This window comes from Salmo salar, chromosome 15, assembly GCF_965601325.2.
Source record: "Salmo salar chromosome 15, fSalSal1, whole genome shotgun sequence".
Classification (NCBI taxonomy): domain Eukaryota; kingdom Metazoa; phylum Chordata; class Actinopteri; order Salmoniformes; family Salmonidae; genus Salmo; species Salmo salar.
The window spans coordinates 65968996-65989080 of NC_138305.1; the positions used below are offsets into that span (position 1 = coordinate 65968996).

At 42.3% G+C, this 20085-nt stretch overlaps 1 protein-coding gene across 1 annotated transcript in view; it reads right to left on the reverse strand.

Moving 5' to 3' along the window:
* LOC106571864 (MAP kinase-activated protein kinase 2) overlaps positions 1-5081 on the reverse strand; it is a 39722-nt gene extending 34641 nt beyond the window's left edge. The window contains exon 1 of the mRNA XM_014145367.3: positions 4474-5081. Within this exon, the coding sequence (XP_014000842.1) occupies positions 4474-4716 (243 nt within the window). The 5' untranslated portion in view covers positions 4717-5081. The remainder of the gene's footprint in view (positions 1-4473) is intronic.
* Between the last annotated feature and the right edge of the window lie 15004 nt (positions 5082-20085).

Genomic DNA, 20085 nt, shown 5'->3' on the forward strand with positions numbered 1-20085 from the left:
GAGGGAACTCCTGATTTAGTCCAGAAATCAAAGACTTTGCTTATTCATAATTTTTGGGATGGGAAATGGTTGAAAAATGTATTCAAGAAAGTACAGTATTCAGACCACTTGACTGTTTCCACATTCTACTACAATACATTTGCCTTATTCTTAAATGGATAAAAAAAAAAAAGAAGGAAACTCTTCAATACACAAACACCCCATAATGAAAGAGCAAAGAGGTTGACATTTTTGCAAATGTATTAAAAAAAAAAAAAAATTAAAACTACTGAAATGTCATATTTAAATACAGTTGAAGTTGGAAGTTTACATCCACCTTAGCCAAATACATTTAACCTCAGTTTTTCACAATTCCTGAAATTTAATCCTAGCAAAAGTTCCTGTCTTAGGTCAGTTAGGATCATCACTTTATTTTAAGAATGTGAAATGTCAGAATAATAGAAGAGAGAATGATTTATTTCAGCTTTTATTTCTTTCATCACATTCCCAGTGGGTCAGAAGTTTACATACACTCAATTAGAATTTGGTAGCATTGCCTTTAAATTGGGTCAAACGTGTCTGGTAGACTTCCACAAGCCTCCCACAATAAAATTGGGGGAATTTAAGTTGGGGGAATTTTGGCCCATTCCTCCTGACAGAGCTGGTGTAACTGACTCAGGTTTGTAGGCCTCCTTACTCGCACACTCTTTTTCTGTCATCCTCCCACAAATCAGCTAGCTAGCTTAGTTTTGCATTTTTTTGGTACTGCATTTGCAATGTACCCAATTTCTGTTTGTGTGGTTATTGGTATAGCTTTCTGTAACTTTGTAGCAAGTACGGTCTGCATGTGTAGGTGCATATTGTTTCAAGATTGCAAGGTGTCCTGATTTATTTTCCAACTGTCCATTATCTGGTTTTAAATGCACATTCTAGAATGCCCTTCTAGCCTATCAGAAACGAGTACTCAACAATGCTGTGTTATAGGGCTGAGCGGTATACCGTATTTTATGATATACCGGTATTGATGCAGGGACCGGTTTGGGTTTTTACTTTACCTTCTATACCGGTATTTGAATGTTTGGTTTGTTAAATGTGATACGCCATGTGTAAAGTAAATTTTGTAGTTTACTTTGCTACTTGAGTCATCTCTCTCCGCGCCACTTTCCACACAGACCTAGCCACGCCACCTGTCACTCAAGGAGCGCATTTGATGTGCATCAACCACGAGATACTTGCGTTCAGTCTGCATGGTCAATGCAGCACATGCAACAATGTTCATGACAACAATGCTGTTTTCACTTCTCTTCTTAATATAAATCCCCACTAGCAATCTATAATGAAACTATTAGTTTGTGTTTCTTACATCAGCAAACAGGTAGTTTGTATTTTCTTAGATAGTTGCCCTAAATCTTGTGAGACACTAATTGTTAGCCGCTAATGCTAATAAATGTACTGAGTAAGAGAAAACGTAGCTAGTTAATACAGCCTGATAATACCAGTGATGGAGTAGACCTAAATCTGCATGTTGTTTGTGCAACAGTATCTTCTAAATCAAAGAGGAATATGCAAAGAAAGAATATGTAAGCTACATGAAGTAGATAAGAGAAAACATGCAATGTAGTCAAAGCTTAAAGGGTCCCCTAGGAAACACTTATCAACACTTCAGTTCCTACCCTGTCACAATAACTCCTCCCTGGCATTTTAATTTGTCATCATCTCAAACACTGTATTCAATGTGCCCACTATTATATTCTAACTGTAGAATTAGAATAGTAATTATATTTCCATGATTCCAACAGTTTTGCTCTAATTCGAAAGTCAAAAATCGCAATTACAACATTTGGCTAAAAATAAGTCCTAGATTATTTGCCCATATCGTGCAGCCCTACACGGCTGTGTGGAAATTATCTCAATTGAGCAGTGGTGTAAAGTAATTAAGTAAAAATACTTTCAAGTACTACTTAAGTTGTTTTGTTCTTTGTATCTGTACTTTACTTTTATTGACAACTTTTACTTCACTACATTCCTAAAGAAAATACTGTACTTTTTACTTCATACATTTTCTCTGACACCTAAAAGTACTCGTTACATTTTGAATGCTTAGCTGGACAGGAAAATTGACCAATTCATGCACTTGTCAAGAGAACATCCCTGGTCATCTACTGCCTCTGATCTGGAGAACACTAAACACAAATGGTTTGTTTGTAAATTATGTCTGAGTGTGCCCTGGCTATCCGTAAATAAAAAAATAAAAAAATAAAATGGTGCCATCTAGTTTGCTTAATATAAGGAATTTGAAATGTTTTATACTTTAGATACTTAAGTACATTTCATCAATTACATTTACTTTTGACACTTAAGTATATTTAAAGCTAAATACTTTTATACAAGTAGTATTTTACTGGGTGACTTTCACTTTTACTTGAGTCATTTTCTATTAACGCATCTTTACTTTTACTCAAGTATGACAATTGAGTACTTTTTCCACCACTGCAATTGAGTGCAGGAATCACAGAAATTATGAAAATGCTGAAATTGTTTTATACTGTTCACTTCAACCAAAACAATCAGAATGGAGAAATACTCATTGAAATCACTTAGAATATATATGTGTTGCCACCCTAGGATCACTCACTACTCATAAAGCAAATGTATAACCTTTATTTTTCAAAAACTCTACAGTCAAATACCGTCATACAGTCCAATTTTTTTTTAAACTACCGTGATATATTTTGGCCATATCGCCCAGCCCTACTGTGGTATAAATGCATATACACATCATCCTCACACTCATCTCCACTTCAAAGTCAAGCTGTGCTCAGCATCCCAAAGCTGCAACCCTGGTCCCCCAAATGGAGCAGGTGTCCAGGAGGAGGACACATACATTAGGGCTGACTAATAGATCCCAGAGGAGCAGACTGAGGAACTATCAGGGGAAGTGATCAATTTTCAATGATCTTTGCCTGCCTACTAACACTGGGGCTTGCAGGCAGAGACACTGCCCTGAGGAGTAATGAAAGGAGGAAGAGTGTGTGTCTGTGAGATCAGAGGAAGAGTGTGTGAGGTGAAAGGAGACAGGAGGGGGTGGGATGCTGTTATTGGTTAAGGCTTATCTGAGAGATCTAGAAAACAGCATGGGACATTGTCTAATTCAAGTCTGCCAATTATCTAGAACAGGAGTATTCAACTCTTCCCCTACAAGGTCTGAAGCCTGCTGGTTTTCTGTTCTACCTGATAATTATTGCACCCACCTGGTGTCCCAGGTCTAAATCAGTCCCTAATTAGAAGGCAAAAATGAAAGAAAAAAACCCCCAGTGGAACTGACTTCGAGGTCCATGGTTGAATTTGAGGGATCTAGAAGATCTTATAGTTGAAGCAAAGGAGTTATAGTGGACTCTTACAACAATGCAGTGAGTGAGGCAAACAAATGAGTGGCATATCAGTTACTTAACTTCCGAAAAAAAACAGTTCTGGTGTACAGTATTTAAAAAACATTGTCCCTTCTAAAAATGTTTCCTGGAAACCTCTAAAGTTATCAAATCTGTGGGGACAAATGGTTTAATTTTAGCCTTGAATATAACTGTTACATAAATAGGCCTATAGATCTGATAATGTGTTAGACTCATTGTTTTTTAAATACTGAGAAAAATGAAAGCAATGTCAGAATAGGTGCAGAGGAGGCCTAAATGCAGACATATTCAAACAAGATCAGAAAGTTTACCCATTTTAAAATGAGAGGAGAGGCTGACCATAATGCATTCAAAAAAGCAATGATTTGGTCAGATATGAATCATTGGATTTCTAGTGTATAGTCAGGGCCTCAGGGAGAAAGTGGCACCCACAAGAGACTAACTGGTATCGTGGGACTCTCGTCTGCTGTCTTATGAGTAAACAGATTTCTCACCCCAATTTAAAAATAAATAAAAAATTGAACAGAAACATATTGTGCTTCAAATTATCCATATCACACAGTACTAAATAGAGCCATGACTATATGGAACTCGATTCCACATCAAGTAACTGATGCAAGCAGTAAAATCAGAATTAACAAAAACCTTATGGAACAGCGGGACTGAAGCAAAACAGCAGCTAATGCGGATCCATAATAAAGTACAAATCACTTTGAAAACATTATATGGTAACAAAGTTGCAAGTGAGATGTATTAAACTATTCAACTTCCAGTCTGGAAATGGAATGTGCTTTGGAAAGTGTGGGTATGTCTTAAGGAATTAATTCGCGTTTTTGCTGTCAAAATAACATTTCGGCCATTGCACATGGAAGTGCACTACCATAATTGATCATTCATCAGTGGGATGGTAAAAATACTTACCTCGATTGTGTTTACAAATATGCAGGGCTATAGAAGCACTATTCCTCAAAATGTAAAATGGTTCCACTTTCTTGACCACTTTAGACAGTTTCACTAGGTAGTCTCAAATAAAAAGAATAACACAACATTGTATCAAGTCGAGTGATACACAAAACACATTTACCTTCAGAGCGTATTTATCTCCACTTCCTTTTTGGAATATTTCCAATACTTTCCCATTGATGCCCATCCCAAGGACTTGATTTGTAACTTTGTAGTCGTCAGTTATGGCATTCTTTTTTATTTGAAGAGGGTTGTGGGGTTTGACGAAAAACGGAGGAAATGGAGCAGAGTTCAGATTTGGCACTTGCTGTTGTTGCTGGTTCGGAAACGCCGGTTGGTTCTGGTTTTGAGGATTCGACAACATTTTTCTGATTTGGTTTGAGAGAGCGGGTTCACTGATAACAATTCTAATTTTTCCGCCGTGAAATCCTCAGTTAAAATGGAAACAGTGGCTTCCTTAATGGTTCGCTAATGCTAGCTAGTTACCTGCTGATGTGTGGTTGCACTAGCATGCTAACGATCTAGCAATATCTTACAATGAAAATCTCAGTTCTACAGTCAACAGTACACTTAAAATAACTTTAGATAGATAGCCAACGAGCTAGCTAGCTAGCTAACCTACTTGCTTATGAACCGTCGCGTGATATTCATATCTAGCAAAGTTATATCAACTTATCTTGGCGGCGAAGCTAGCTGGCTAGATTGACTCGTTCCGACTCACTCACTGCCACCTGCATTAAAGTCACCACCAGAGAAAGGAGGAGGGGTTATTTTTCGTGAAGCACACACCACAGACAGAACAATGAAACAGACATTTCACTGGATGTATAAATATGAAGCATCCGCTTGGCGTTTCCACACACTACCACATATGGTAGTGAGAGGAAGCCCAGCGGCCGGCAGTGGGAGAACTTGAAAGGAGAAGGAGTTTGGCCTAGATTCTGCAAATCTTCTCATCCATTAATCATTTGATCTCAATCCAATATTATTTACCCCAAACTAGAATATGTTATGAACAGAGTGGACTAAGTTTTGTAGACTTTTTACCCTTTGACAACGTTTTACAAAATCACGTTGTCTGTGAGTGCAAAGGCGAATTGAGTTATTTCACTCGCGTAGTGCATAGGCCAATAGGATCTCGCTAGCTCGTGCTTGGCTCTGCCCACCTCCTTGTTTGTTCTGCCCACTATGACTCATCTGTTCCGGTTGGAAACGACAGGCTGTGGTCTCTTGTTTTAGTTATAAAAAATCTTTGCAGACGCTTTCCTTTTATTGACAAGATGTTATCATGTCTTATCATGTCTTCGTCGCTTCTGTCTTTACAGGGTACCTCCCCCTGCAAAAAAAATCCCCTGGCTTCAGTATCGAATGGGCCAGACGTCACGACTTCCTAGGTTGTCTGCTGACTCTGCTTCCCATGACCTCACAGTTGTAGCTCGAATCATGGATTGGCAGGCATCAGAGAGCGGTCTCTGGACATGGTGGGCAAATTAGCTAATTTCCCCAATAACAAAAACACATGTTGGTAGAGATAAAAGTAATAATTCTTCCAATATTTTAAACATGGGAAGATTGATCATGGCTGATCAAAGGCCAGACAACAGATCTAATGGTGCATGATCAATAAATGAGGTATTATCACCACTGACCCACACAGTTGAGTGTATCTTTATTGTTTAAAAAAAAAACAATATAGGTTTAATCCTGTTCCTGTCTGCACAATACATTTCCCAGTTGGAGAAATAAAGTTTGACATTACATTTTGACCTGACTTGATTGTACAGTGCAATCAATTTACAGTATGTCCCTCAGAGGGCTTTTTTTTATTGCTTCAACACTTCACCTCTTGAGCCAAAAAATGAAAACTTGAACTTTTCTTATTCTATTGTAGCAATCCTCACTATATGAGCTACGTTACAATTCCCTCTTCCCTCTCTCTCAATTCAATTCAAGGGCTTTATTGGCATGGGAAACATATGTTAACATTGCCAAAGCAAGTGAGTAGATAATAAACAATGCACATTTGCAGTAAACATTACACTCACAGAAGTTCCAAAAGAATAAAGACATTTCAAATGTCATATTATGTATATATACAGTGTTGTAATGATGTGCAAACAGTGAAAGTACAAAAGGGGAAATAAATAAACATAAATATGTGTTGTATTTACAATGGTGTTTGTTCTTCACTGGTTTCCCTTTTCTTGTGGCAATAGGTCACAAATGTTGCTGCTGTGATGGCACACTGTGGTATTTCACCCAGTAGATATGGGAGTTTATCAAACATTTTTTTTCTTTCTTTGTGGATCTGTGTAATCTGTGGGAAATATGTGTCGCTATTATTGTCATATATTTGGCAGGAGGTTAGGAAGTGCAGCTCAGTTTCCACCTCATTTTGTGGGCAGTGTGTACATAGCCTGTCTTCTCTTGGGAGCCAGGACTGCCTACGGTGGCCTTTCTCAATAGCAAGGCTATGCTCACTGAGTCTGTACATAGTCAAAGCTTCCCTTAAGTTTGGGTCAGTCACAGTGGTCAGGTATTCTGCCACTGTGTACTCTCTGTTTAGGGCCAAGTAGCATTCTAGTGTTGCTTTCCTGGGGCTCTGTGGGTGTCTGTTTGTATTTGTGAACAGAGCCCCAGGACCAGCTTGCTTAGGGGACTCTTCTCCAGGTTCATGTCTCTGTAGGGGATGGCTTTGTTATGAAAGGTTTGGGAATCGTTTCCTTTTAGGTGGTTGTAGAATTTAACCTCTCTTTTCTGGATTTTGATAATTAGCGGGTATCGGTCTAATTCTGCTCTGCATGCATTATTTGGTGTTTTACGTTGTACACTGAGGAGATTTTTGCAGAATTTTGCATGCAGAGTCTCAGATTGGTGTTTGTCCCATCTATTGAATTATTGGTTGGTGAGACCTCACAACCCCAGACCTCACAACCATAAAGGGCAATGGGTTCTATAACGGATTCAAGTATATGTCAAATTTGATGTTCTTTTTGATTGCATAGAAGGCCCTTCTTGCCTTGTCTCTCAGATCATTCACAGCTGGGTGGCACTGATGTTTAGGCCGTGGTATGTATAGTTTTTTGTTTGCTCTAGGGCAACGGTGTCTAGATGGAATTTTTATTTGTGGTCCTGGTGACTGGACCTTTTTTGGAACACCATTATTTTTGGCTTACTGAGATTTACTTTCAGGGCTCAGGTCTGGCAGTATCTGTGCAGAAGATCTAGGTGTTGCTGTAGGCCCTCAGTTGAGGACAGAAGCTCCAGATCATCAGCAAACAGTAAACATTTGACTTCAGATTCTAGTGAGGCCGGGTGCTGCAAACTGTTCTAGTGCCCTCGCCAGTTCGTTGATATATATGTTGAAGAGGGTGGGGTTTAAGCTGCTTCCCTGTCTCACCCCACGGCCCTGTGGAAAGAAATGTGTGTTTTTTTTGCCAATTTTAACCCCACTTGTTGTTTGTGTACATGGATTTTATAATGTTGTATGTTTTCCCCCAACACCACTTTCCATCAATTTGTATAGCAGACCCTCATGCCAAATTGAGTCAAAGGCTTTTTTGAAATCAACAAACCATGAGAAGACTTTGCCTTTGTTTTGGTTTGGTTGTTTGTCAATTAGGGTGTGCAGGGTGAATACCTGGTCTGTCGTACGGTCAATTGGTAAAAAGCCAATTTGACATTTGCTCAGTACATTGTTTTCACTGAGGAAATGTACGAGTCTTCTGTTAATGATAATGCAGAGGATTTTCCCAAGGTTGCTGTTGACGCATATCCCACGGTAGTTATTGGGGTCAAATTTGTCTCCACTTTTGTGGATTGGTGCCACGGATCCCTCCAGAACATTCATCACGCACACCTGTCCCCTATTCCCACTGATTAGTATTTGTACATATGTTCCCTTTGGTTTCCATTGGGGGTCGATTATTGTTACAATGTCCGTTGGTGTGTGTGAGTACCTGTGCTGTGTGTTTTGGGCTTTTGTGCCCCTGTGGATTGCACAGATGATTATGGGTCTCGTCCCGTGTGTTAATCATCGTGCGCATGTGTTATTTCTACACGGTACTTCTCGCTCTTTTGTTTGGGTTTCAACCCTGTGTTTTTGTTAAGTGTTTGTTTGGTCCTCATCCACATGCCTTTACATGGCACGCCATAATTTGGGCTGAATAAAAAACCCTATTACGCATTCCTGCGTCTGTCTCCCGATCCTTCATTCCAATGTGACAGAATAATCGACAATTAAGGGAGACAGCGGGAATGGCCCGTCCGACGACGCTGCGACTGGTCTGTCCGGCGCCGCAACTGGGCCATCCGACGACGTCACTTCAGAAGCCACAACTGGCCCGTCCGACGCCGCCACAACCGGTCTGTCCGACACCACTGCTACTGGTCAGTCTGACGCCACCACCACTTTTGACGACGACGTAACTTCGGCAGCTGCATCGGGCCCTGATCGACTGCATTCCTGTGATTGTCCTCGAGGCCGGTGTCGATGCACTGCTCGTCAGCGCATGGGGGGGTACTTTCAAGGATCCCTCCGGAACTTTCATCACGCACACTTATCCCCTATTCCAACTGACTAGTATTTGTATATAAACTCAGCAAAAAAAGAAACGTCCTCTCACTGTCAACTTCGTTTATTTCCAGCAAAATTAACATGTGTAAATATTTGTATGAACATAACAAGAGTCAACAACTGAGACATAAACTCAACAAGTTCCACAGACATGTGACTAACAGAAATGGAATAATGTGTCCCTGAACAAAGGGGAGGTCAAAAGTAACAGTCAGTATCTGGTGTGGCCAACAGCTGCATTAAGTACTGCAGTGCATTTCCTCCTCATGGACTGCACCAGATTTGCCAGTTTTTGCTGTGAGATTTTACCCCACTCTTCCACCAAGGCACCTGCAAGTTCCCGGACATTTCTGGGGGGAATGGCCCTAGCCCTCACCCTCCAATCCAACAGGTCCCAGACGTGCTCAATGAGATTGAGATCCGGGCTCTTCGCTGGCCATGGCAGAACACTGACATTCCTGTCCTGCAGGAAATCACGCACAGAACGAGCAGTATGGCTGGTGGCATTGTCATGCTGAGCCTGCAGAAAGGGTACCACATAAGGGAAGAGTATGTCTTCCCTGTATCGCACAGCGTTGAGATTGCCTGCAGTGACAACAAGCTCAGTCCGATGATGCTGTGACACACCGCCCCAGACCATGACGGACCTTCCACCTCCAAATCGATCCTGCTCCAGAGTACAGGCCTTGGTGTAACGCTCATTCTTTCGATGACAAACGCGAATCCGACCATCACCCCTGGTGAGACAAAACCGCGACTCATCAGTGAAGAGCACTTTTTGCCAGTCCTGTCTGGTCCAGTGACGGTGAGTTTGTGCCCATAGGCGACGTTGTTGCCGGTGATGTCTGGTGAGGACCTGCCTTACAACAGGCCTACAAGCCCTCAGTCCAGCCTCTCTCAGCCTATTGCGGACAGTCTGAGCACTGATGGAGGGATTGTGCATTCCTGGTGTAACTCGGGCAGTTGTTGTTGCCATCCTGTACCTGTCCCGCATGTGTGATGTTCGGATGTACCGATCCTGTGCAGGTGTTGTTACACGTAGTTTGCCACTGCGAGAATGATCAGCTGTCCATCCTGTTTCCCTGTAGCGCTGTCTTAGGCGTCTCACAGTACGGACATTGCAATTTATTGCCCTGGCCACATCTGCAGTCCTCATGCCTCCTTGCAGCATGCCTAAGGCATGTTCACACAGATGAACAGGGACCCTGGGCTTCTTTATTTTGGTGTTTTTCGGAGTCAGTAAAAAGGCCTCTTTATTACCCTAAGTTTTCATAACTGTGACCTTAATTGCCTACCATCTGTAAGCTGTTAGTGTCTTAACAACCGTTCCACAGGTGCATGTTCATTAATTGTTTATGGTTCATTGAACAAGCATGGGAAACAGTGTTTAAAACCTTTACAATGAAGAGCTGTGAAGTTGTTTGGATTTTTATTAATGATCTTTGAAAGACAGGGTCCTGGATAAGGGACGTTTCTTTTTTTGCTGAGTTTATTTGCCATTTGGTTTCCATTGGGGGTTGATTATTGTTACAATGTCCATTGGTGCGTGTGAGTACCTGTGCTGTATGTTTTGGGCTTTCTTGCCCTTGTGGATTGCGCAGATGATTACGGGACTTGTCCCGTGTGTTGATCATCGTGTGCGTGTGTTATTTATTTAGTTATGTCGTCAAACTCTTTTGTTTGGGTTTCAACCCTGTGGTTTTGTTACATGTTTGTTTGGTCTTCATCCTCGTGCCTTTACGCAGCACGCCGTATTTTAGGCTGAATAAAAAACTCTATTACGCATTCTTGCGTCTGTCTCCCGATCCTTCATGCCAGCGTGACAATTGGAGTGATCAGTCCTTGCTTTCAAATATTGGGGAAGATGCCAGAGCTAAGGATCATGTTAAAGAGTTTAAGTATAGCCAATTGAAATGTGTTGTCTGTGTATTTTATCATTTCATTGAGGATACCATCAACACCACAGCCCTTTTTGGATTGGAGGGCAACTTTAGTCCTCGAGGGCATGATTGGTGTCACACTTTTTCTCCCTTCCTAGCAAACACAGTTGATTAATCAAATTTCATTCGAAACTGAAGACCACGATTAGGTGATTATTGGAGTCAGGAGTGTTAGCTGGGGCTGGGGCAAAACTGTGACACCAATCAGGCCCTCGAGGACTGGAATTGCCCACCCCTGGTAAAGCGTTGGGCCAGTAACCGAAAGGTTGCTGAATCAAATCCCCGAGCTAACAAGGTAGAAATCTGTTGTTTGGCCCCTGAGCAAGGCAATCCCCTGGGCACTGAAGACGTGGATGTCGATTAAGGCAGCCCCCCACTCCTCTGATTCAGAGGGGTTGGGTTAAATTCGGAAGACACATTTCAGTTGAAGGCATTCAGTAGTACCACTGACTAGGTATCCCCGTTTCCTTTTCCCGTAGTGTATGTCTGTATTGTTTTAGTGATTTATCATAGTAAAGGCGTAGACTCAGATTTTCTGAGTCTCTATGATTTTGGTTGGATAGGTTTCTTAGTTTCTTTCTTAGGTTTTTGCATTCTACATCAAACCATTTGTCATTGTTGTTCATTTTCTTCGGTCCTCTGTTTGAGATTATTTTTATAGGGAGGCTGAGAGGTCAAATATACTGTTTAGATTTTCTACTGCCAAGTTTACACCTTCACTATTACAGTGGAACGTTTTGTCCAGGAAGTTGTCTAAAAGGGACTGAATTTGTTGTTGCCTAATGTTTTTTTTGGGTACGTTTTCACACTACATTCCTTCCATTTATAGCATTTCTTAATATTATTCCATTCCCTTAGCTTTGATTCCTCATGATTGAGTATTGCTCTGTTCAAGTAGACTGTGATTTTGCTGTGATCTGATAGGGGTGTCAGTGGGCTGACTGTGAATGTTCTGAGAGACTCTGGGTTGAGGTCAGTGATAAAGTACTACTGCCAAGAGATGAGCTATAGGTGTACCTAACACAGGAGTCCCCTTGAAGCCTACCATTGACTATGTACATACCCAGGGAATGCTGTTACCTCCAGGCAGGTGTTTGTGCCCCTGTGTGCTGAGGGTGTCAGGTTCTTGTCTGGTTCTGGCATTTAGGTCGCCACAGACTAGTACATGTCCTTGGGCTTGGATATGATTGCTTTCACCCTCCAGGATGGAGAAGCTGTCTTCATTAACTTCTATGGGCTACGTGGCTGGCTGTGTCCCGTAGCGTCCCACCTATGGGACACAGCCAGTGAAATATCAGGGCGGCAAATTCAAAAACAACAAAATGTCATAATTCAACTTTCTCAAACATACAACTATTTTACACCATTTTAAAGATACACTTCTCCTTGATGTAACCACATTGTCCGATTTCAAAAAGGCTTTACAGCGAAAGGAAAACATTAGATTATGTTAGGAGGGTACATAGACCAAAATAATCACACAGTCATTTTCCAAGCAAGGACATGTGTCAATAAAACCCAAAACACAGCTAAATGAAGCACTAACCTTTGACGAACTTCATCAGATGACACTCCTAGGACATTATGTTACACAATACATGTATGTTTTGTTCGATAAAGTTCATATTTATATCCAAAAACAGCATTTTACATTTGCGCGTGATGTTCAGAAAATGTATTCCCACCAAAACGTACAGTGAATGTGCACATCAATTTACAAAAATATTCATCATAAACGTTGGCAAAATATATAACAATTATTTAAAGAATTATAGATAGACTACTCCTGGATGCAACCGCTGTGTCAGATTTTTAAATAGCTTTACGGAGGAAGCACATTTTTCAATATTCTGAGTACATAGCTCAGCCATCATGGCAAGCTATACAGACACCCGCCAAGTTCGGCGCAACCTAAACTCAGAATTAGTATTAGAAATATTCTCTTACCTTTGCTGAACTTCGTCAGAATGCACTCCCAGGACTGCTACTTCCACAAGAAATGTTGTTTTTGTTGCAAATAATCCCTATTTATGTCCAAATACCTCCGTTTTGTTCGTACGTTCAGAGCACTATCCAAAGGCATAACGCGCGAGCGTGGTACCAGAGACGAAAAGTCAAAATGTTCCATTACCATACATAGAAGCATGTCAAACGCTGTTTAAAATCAATCTTTATGGTATTTTTTTACGTAAAATTGCGATAATATTCAATCCGGACAATAGCGTATTCATTCAAGGAGAAAAAGAAGGAACAGCGTGCTCGTGTGACCGTGCATATCCAATCCCTTTGTTGCCAGACAGTCCACTCAGAAACTGAGCTCCTATTATCTGCCCAGTGAGAGGAGAATGCTCAAACCACTGTCTGAGGCTTTAGACAGCCAATGGAAGCCTTAGGAAGTGCAACGTAACCCCACGGATACTGTAGTTTCGAAAGGAACTAGAAAGAAGAACTACAATTCTCAGATCCTCCACTTTCTGGTTGACTTTTTCTCAGGTTTTTGCCTGCCATATGAGTTCTGTTATACTCACAGACACAATTCAAACAGTTTTAGAAACTTTAGAGTGTTTTCTATCCAAATCTACCAATAATATGCATATTGTAGTTTCTGGGCCAGAGTAATAACCTGTTTAAATTGGGTACGTTTTTCATCCGGCCGTGAAAATACTGCCCCCTAGCCCAGACAGGTTAAAGTATGGGGATTCTAGTGGGGGGATATAGGTAGCACACAGGAGGAAATCTTTCTCTGTTAAGATAATTTCCTTTTGAATTTCTAGCCAAAATGTAAAATGTTCCTGTTTTGATTAATTTAACAGAGTGAGTTAGGTCTGCTCTATGCCAAATTAGCATATCTCCTGAGTCTCTTCCCTGTTTCACACCTGGTAGTTTGGTGGATGGGACTACCAGCTCTCTATAAACTAGAGGGCAACCAGTGGGACAGTCTCCTCTATACCATGTTTCTTGTAGGATGACAATGTCTGTATTTCATATTTCTTTGGTGAAGTCTAGGTTCCTGCTCTTTAGGCCAAAGGGAGATGACCTCAGGCCTTGGATATTCCAGGATGAGATAGTGAAGGCTTTGTGTTCCATAAAGTGTCCAATGTTGTTGGTCGTGTGGTTTTGCCTCAGGCCAGTCAGTGTGAGCAGTGCCTGCTGAGCATCTGGAACATGGCATTGGCTTGGATTAGTGTAAGAGTGGGGGTTGGGCCTGTTTGCCTACTCACGGCCTGGGCGCATGTGTGACTTCCATGTTGAGGCCATCTTTGTGGGGGGAATGGGGTGGGCAGGAGGGGCATAGGTCTGATCTGATCTACATTAGGTGTGGGCATGATTGACTTAGGGGGGGGGGGGGTGTTGATTGGTTGGTGTGGGGGTGTGGATGTGGCTGGTGGTGCTGTGGTCTGGATGTAGGTCCTCTCGGCGTGGGTCCTCTATGTGTAGGTCCGGGGGGGTCCCGCAGGTCTGGGAGAGTGTCTTGCTGGTCTGAGCCGGTGTCTATTGATCTCTTGCTCCTGTGTGAAGTGTTGGGGCTGCGTTTAAGGGCGATGTCCTTTAGTGTCCGGGCGAAGGTGGGCACTGCTGCCTTGTACAGGTGGATCTGGTTGCAAAGGCTGTTCAAGTCCAGGGTGTAGTGGTGGGCCAGGTAAACATTTGGTTTTGATGCACAGTCACGGGAAATACTTGCATTTACCCGCTGTATGGTATCAGGGTGGAAGTCTTTTTGTGGTAGCAAAGTGGAGATAATCGCTTGTGTGTTGGGGAAAGTAGAGGAAGCTTTTTCAATCACTCCCTTGAGTGCTGTTGCCACCCATTCCTGCTGTGCTCTCAGGTCATTTGTGCCTGTATGTATTATGTAACTGGGTGACCCTAGTTGGTCCTCAGACAGAAGGTCAAGAGGCACACTGGGTATTGGACACCAGAGTTTAGACACTCTGTGTTTGGGAAAAAGTGTATTTTCTTGTATATTCTTCCCGTTTGCGTCCATAAGGAGTGCAATCTGTGTCTTGTGTATGTCCTCAATGGGTGTGGGGCTGTTGTCAGGAGGGCTATCAGGATGGCTGACAGGGAGGGTGCTCAAAGGGGGTGGGATCCCCTGGGCTTGGGGTTCTTCATTTGTCTGTTCTGCTGTGATGTTGACGCTACGGTCAGGGTCTGGTGTGGACTGTTCTGCTGTGGTGTCAAGACTTTTGTCGGGAGCTGAGCTGGGCTGTTCTGCTGGTTCTCTGCGGGGGTGGCCACCTCTCTAATGGGTTGTTCTCTGTCACATCACTCCCTATCCTCCAGCACTCTGATCCTCTCCCTCCATTCCCCTCTCCCTCTCCTCCAGCAGTCTGATCCTCTCCTCTAGTGCTCTGTTCTGCTCCTGCTCCTGCTCTTTCTCCTGGTGATGTTGTCTCACCACAGTCCAGAGTACAGATATGTCTCTCTCCACCTCCAGCTCTCCGAGTCTGGTTGATGGGTGTTGTTGATCTGGATGATTTTTTTGTACTGACTGGAGTGTGTTCTCCTCCTGTTCCAGCTCCACCTGCCTTACCTCCAGCTGGGTGAATGTATCCTTTATTTCAATGAGGGAGTAGTAGTCTGTGCTGGGAGGTTGACTTTCCGCTTGGGGTTGCTCGTCTATATGGTTGTTTAGTGAAGAGGTCTGGTCTGACACACTCGGGGTGGGAGTATCTTTCTCAAGAGAGAGCTTATTGTGCTGAGCTATATCTGTGATAATGTGAAAGTCCAGCTGAAACTGTTTTGGGTTTCTCTGTACCATTACTGTTCCAGATTTGTACACATTCACTGACACCTCCTCATTGTCCAATTTCCTCTCTCTGTGTCCCCTCTCCCGGCTCTTACTGACACCTACCCATGAGCCCCGCTCTCTCCATTTACTGTAACCAGCATCTTCACTCACTGAGCACCGACACCGGACGTCCATGGACGTTGAAAAGTAGTTGACATTTGGTAAGTCGCCCTGCCCTTGATTTCAACGTCCAAAGACGTCGGTTTTGGGTCCGGTCTGGATCGGCCTTGATTTCAACATGGAAAATGCTATACAGACACTCCTGACTGCAAAACGCTATTTCATTTTAGAATTGGTTAAAATTAGGTTATGGTTATGGTTAAGGTTAGGGTCAGTTTGAGATATTGGTTAGTCTTTTTACAGGTCAATAGTGTCCTTTCAAGGTAGAGTTTTGGGCCTTTTTTTTGGCCCAAGCATAGACGTCCATGATTGGTTCAGATTTGGTCTGGTCCGGACAGCACAGTTCACTACTGTACAGTAACGTAAATAATAGTAAAGTAAAGTACAGTAGAGCACAGTTTACCCACATATTATTTTTACACCTACATCACTGCTTGGCGTACCTATTCAGGACACATTACCATGAAGAGAAAGACATTCATATCCATAATGATGCATTTCTGTTTAATTCAGATCAGGGACCCATGATGTAATCCCGTTACCATAATTATGTTACCAGGTGTAAATCCACTTCACTTACTGTAATTGAATAACCAAGAGATTTTTTCAAATGCAAGGTGCCATGTCATTGCTGACACCCCAGTCTTTCTACAGATATATTTTAAACTAAATTCGGAGCCGAGATTTGTCGTTGTAACGGCGTTGGTAGTCGTGTTGTTAGGAATGAGGCGCAGGAAGCAACGAGCACAGGGAGTGTTGTTTTTTAATAACACTTTGAAGGCATAAAACAAAGTTCCCAAACACAGGGGAAAAAATACAAGGTACGACAATGCCAAGCCGACACGAACTAGACAGTCGAATACAACAATTAATCCCGCACGACAAGGAGCGGGCCAGCTAAACTAAATAGCCCCTCTAATGGCTAATTGACCACAGGTGTCTAAAATAAAAAAAAGGGAAAAGCAAAAGGGAATTGGTGGCAGCTAATAGGCCGGTGACGACGACCGCCGAGCGCCACCCGAGCAGGAGGGGGTGCCACCGTCGGTGGGAATCGTGACAGTCGCATAACAAATTGAGGGAGATTTTTCTGTAATTCTATTACCAAACTTTGCATCTGCACAGTTCTTCCAGTAAATGTTTTTGTACAAATTTAACATTTTGAAATCAATACATTTTAAAGTGAAAAAATGGAGTCTCCATCTAATTCTGTTATCGTGGAATTGCCCTAATGCAAGTCAATAAAGTCCTTATCATCCTCTTTGGTCAGCTAACATCCCAATGGAGCCAGGTTTCCTGATTTAAATATCACAATACAATTCCCTAAACGTGTCAAAGTTTTTACCAAACACACTTGGATACTTACGGTTCGTGTCAATTATTATATAAGGGTGATATTGAGAGCTTCAAGTTCCTTGGTGTCCACATCACCAATGAACTGTCATGGTCCAAGCACACCAAGAGAGTCATGAAGAGGGCACAACGGCGCCTATTCCCCCTCAGGAGACTGAAAAGATTTTGCATGGGTCCTCAGACCCTCAAAGTTCTACAGCTGCACCATCGAGAGCATCTGACTGGTTTCATCACCGCCTAGTATGGCAACTGCTGGCCTCCGACTGCAAGGTACTTCAGAGGGTAGTGTGTACGGCCCAGTACATCCCTGGGGCCAAGCTTCCTGCCATCCAGGACCTCTATACCAGGCAGTGTCAGAGGAAGGCAATAAAAATTGCCAAAGACTCCAGCCACACTAGTCATTCACTGTTCTCTGCTACCGCACTGCAAGCGGTACCAGATCGCCAAGTCTAGGTCCCCATGCTGCTGCTCTCTGTTTATTGTCTATACATGGTCACCTTATTTCTACCTACATGTAGATATTATCTCCACTGACCAGTGCCCCCGCGCATTTACTCTGTGTGCCGGTGCCCCCTGTGTATAGCCTCATTGCTCTTATTTTATTGTTCCATTTAAATTAGTTGTTATTTTTCTATTTTCTTCATTAGTTGTTTATTTTGTAAATACTTTAACATATACACTGCTCAAAAAAATAAAGGGAACACTTAAACAACACAATGTAACTCCAAGTCAATCACACTTCTGTGAAATCAAACTGTCCACTTAGGAAGCAACACTGATTGACAATAAATTTCACATGCTGTTGTGCAAATGGAATAGACAACAGGTGGAAATTATAGGCAATTAGCAAGACACCCCCAATAAAGGAGTGGTTCTGCAGGTGGGGACCACAGACCACTTCTCAGTTCCTATGCTTCCTGGCTGATGTTTTGGTCACTTTTGAATGCTGGCGGTGCTTTCACTCTAGTGGTAGCATGAGACAGAGTCTACAACCCACACAAGTGGCTCAGGTAGTGCAGCTCATCCAGGATGGCACATCAATGCGAGCTGTGGCAAGAAGGTTTGCTGTGTCTGTCAGCGTAGTGTCCAGAGGATGGAGGCGCTACCAGGAGACAGGCCAGTACATCAGGAGACGTGGAGGAGGCCGTAGGAGGGCAACAACCCAGCAGCAGGATGGCTACCTCCACCTTTGTGCAAGGAGGCTCATCTTGAACATTTATTAGACTCAAAATGAACATACAAAATAACAAAACGAACTCACGATATAGACAGTCTTCTCAGGCTCACATACGCTAGACAAGAAACAATCTCCCACAAATGACAAACACAAACACACCCTAATATATGGGACTCTCAATCAAATGCAAAGAGAAAACACCTGCCTTCAATTGAGAGTCCCAACCCCAATTAATCAACCATAGAAACACACTCACTAGACTCCACATAGAAATACATAAACATAGACCATAAACCAAAAACCCGGAAATACTAAATCCAACGCCCTTTTACCAAAACACCACCCCGAACCACATAAAACAAATACCCTCTGCCACGTCCTGACCAAACTACAATGACAATTAACCCTTATACTGGCCAGGACATGACAGGAAGGGTCAGGGGCGGAAATCCCGGGGGACACGGGGGGGACACGACCCCCCCATCCTTGGAAAAATATGATTTGTCACCCCCCCAATATATCACTGAAACATAACTATGTAATTTAAATAATATTAATAATACGCAATGAAAGCAATTGTGCTGATTATAGACACTTAATAGCGCATTTTTAAGTTTCAAAAGATTGCGACCCCCCCACCCTTTGCCTCACAATGTTTTGATCCACTGCCAGTTCTTTAGTTGGCAAGGTAACAGAGGGGTCGTGTCTACAGTCTGAAAGGCACTCAATGAACGTAACTGAAGTGAGGTTAATCCAGTCAATCGCACACACACACTAGCTGAATATGCAGAGCTAGCGCGCAAATATTAATTATTAAGCTAGCTAGTACCTATTCCATTTATGTGACCTCGTCAAAGATGGAATCTTTGCTATCGTCAATTTATTCCAAGATCAGCATGCAGATGATGTAAGTTAGTGCTTCAAAGTCCCTGCGATAAGGTTAGCGATAAACTGAAGTCCAAACTGAACAGAACTACACTCTCTTCTACCATTGTCTTAAATATATTTAATGGTCTCATTGCAAAAGCTAAATTGTCGCAAGGGAACTTTTATTTATTTATTTATTTTATTTCACCTTTATTTAACCCGGGTAGCAAAGATTATAGCAAACACCACTGAAACGGAATTGGTGCTCGCTAGCTTTGCAAATTCAGCTCTTGTTGGAAGCCAGCCAATATGAAACAAACTATTAAAATTACAAAAGGTTGCAGCATATGTTGTGTAAATGGTGAACTCATACAGCTGTCAACTCTTGTCATTTTAATCCGTTTCACATTTGCTAGCTACCTATTTAGATCGAAGCCCAAATAGAATGATAAAAGATAAGATGATAGAAGCCCATCTCCTACTGTAAATAACCTACACACTGTGTGTGTGTGTGTAGCCAGCCAGCCAGCCAGGTAGAAAAATGGCAGAAAAATAAAAGACGGACATCAGAGTATTTTTCAGTACACCAAAACGCAAAGTAAGAACCCTAGTAGCCTAATATCTCAAAGACTAGTTGATAAAATGTTCATAAGAAAGAAATGAAATTCTAATGGAAATGTTTCACAATGATGTCATTAGGCAGAGCAGGCAACAGATGGTACACAGACAGCAGAGTTGGGGACAGATATGCAGGGACAGACTGGCAGAGACAGGGAGTCTCAGGTAAGTTTGTTGAGTCTTTGTTTGGCAACATTATGAAAGGTTCTCAATTTTTTTAACTTGTAAAATAGGAACATAATTGGAAAATGCCATGGATACCCCCACTCTCAACTTAAACTGGTGACTGAACTAAG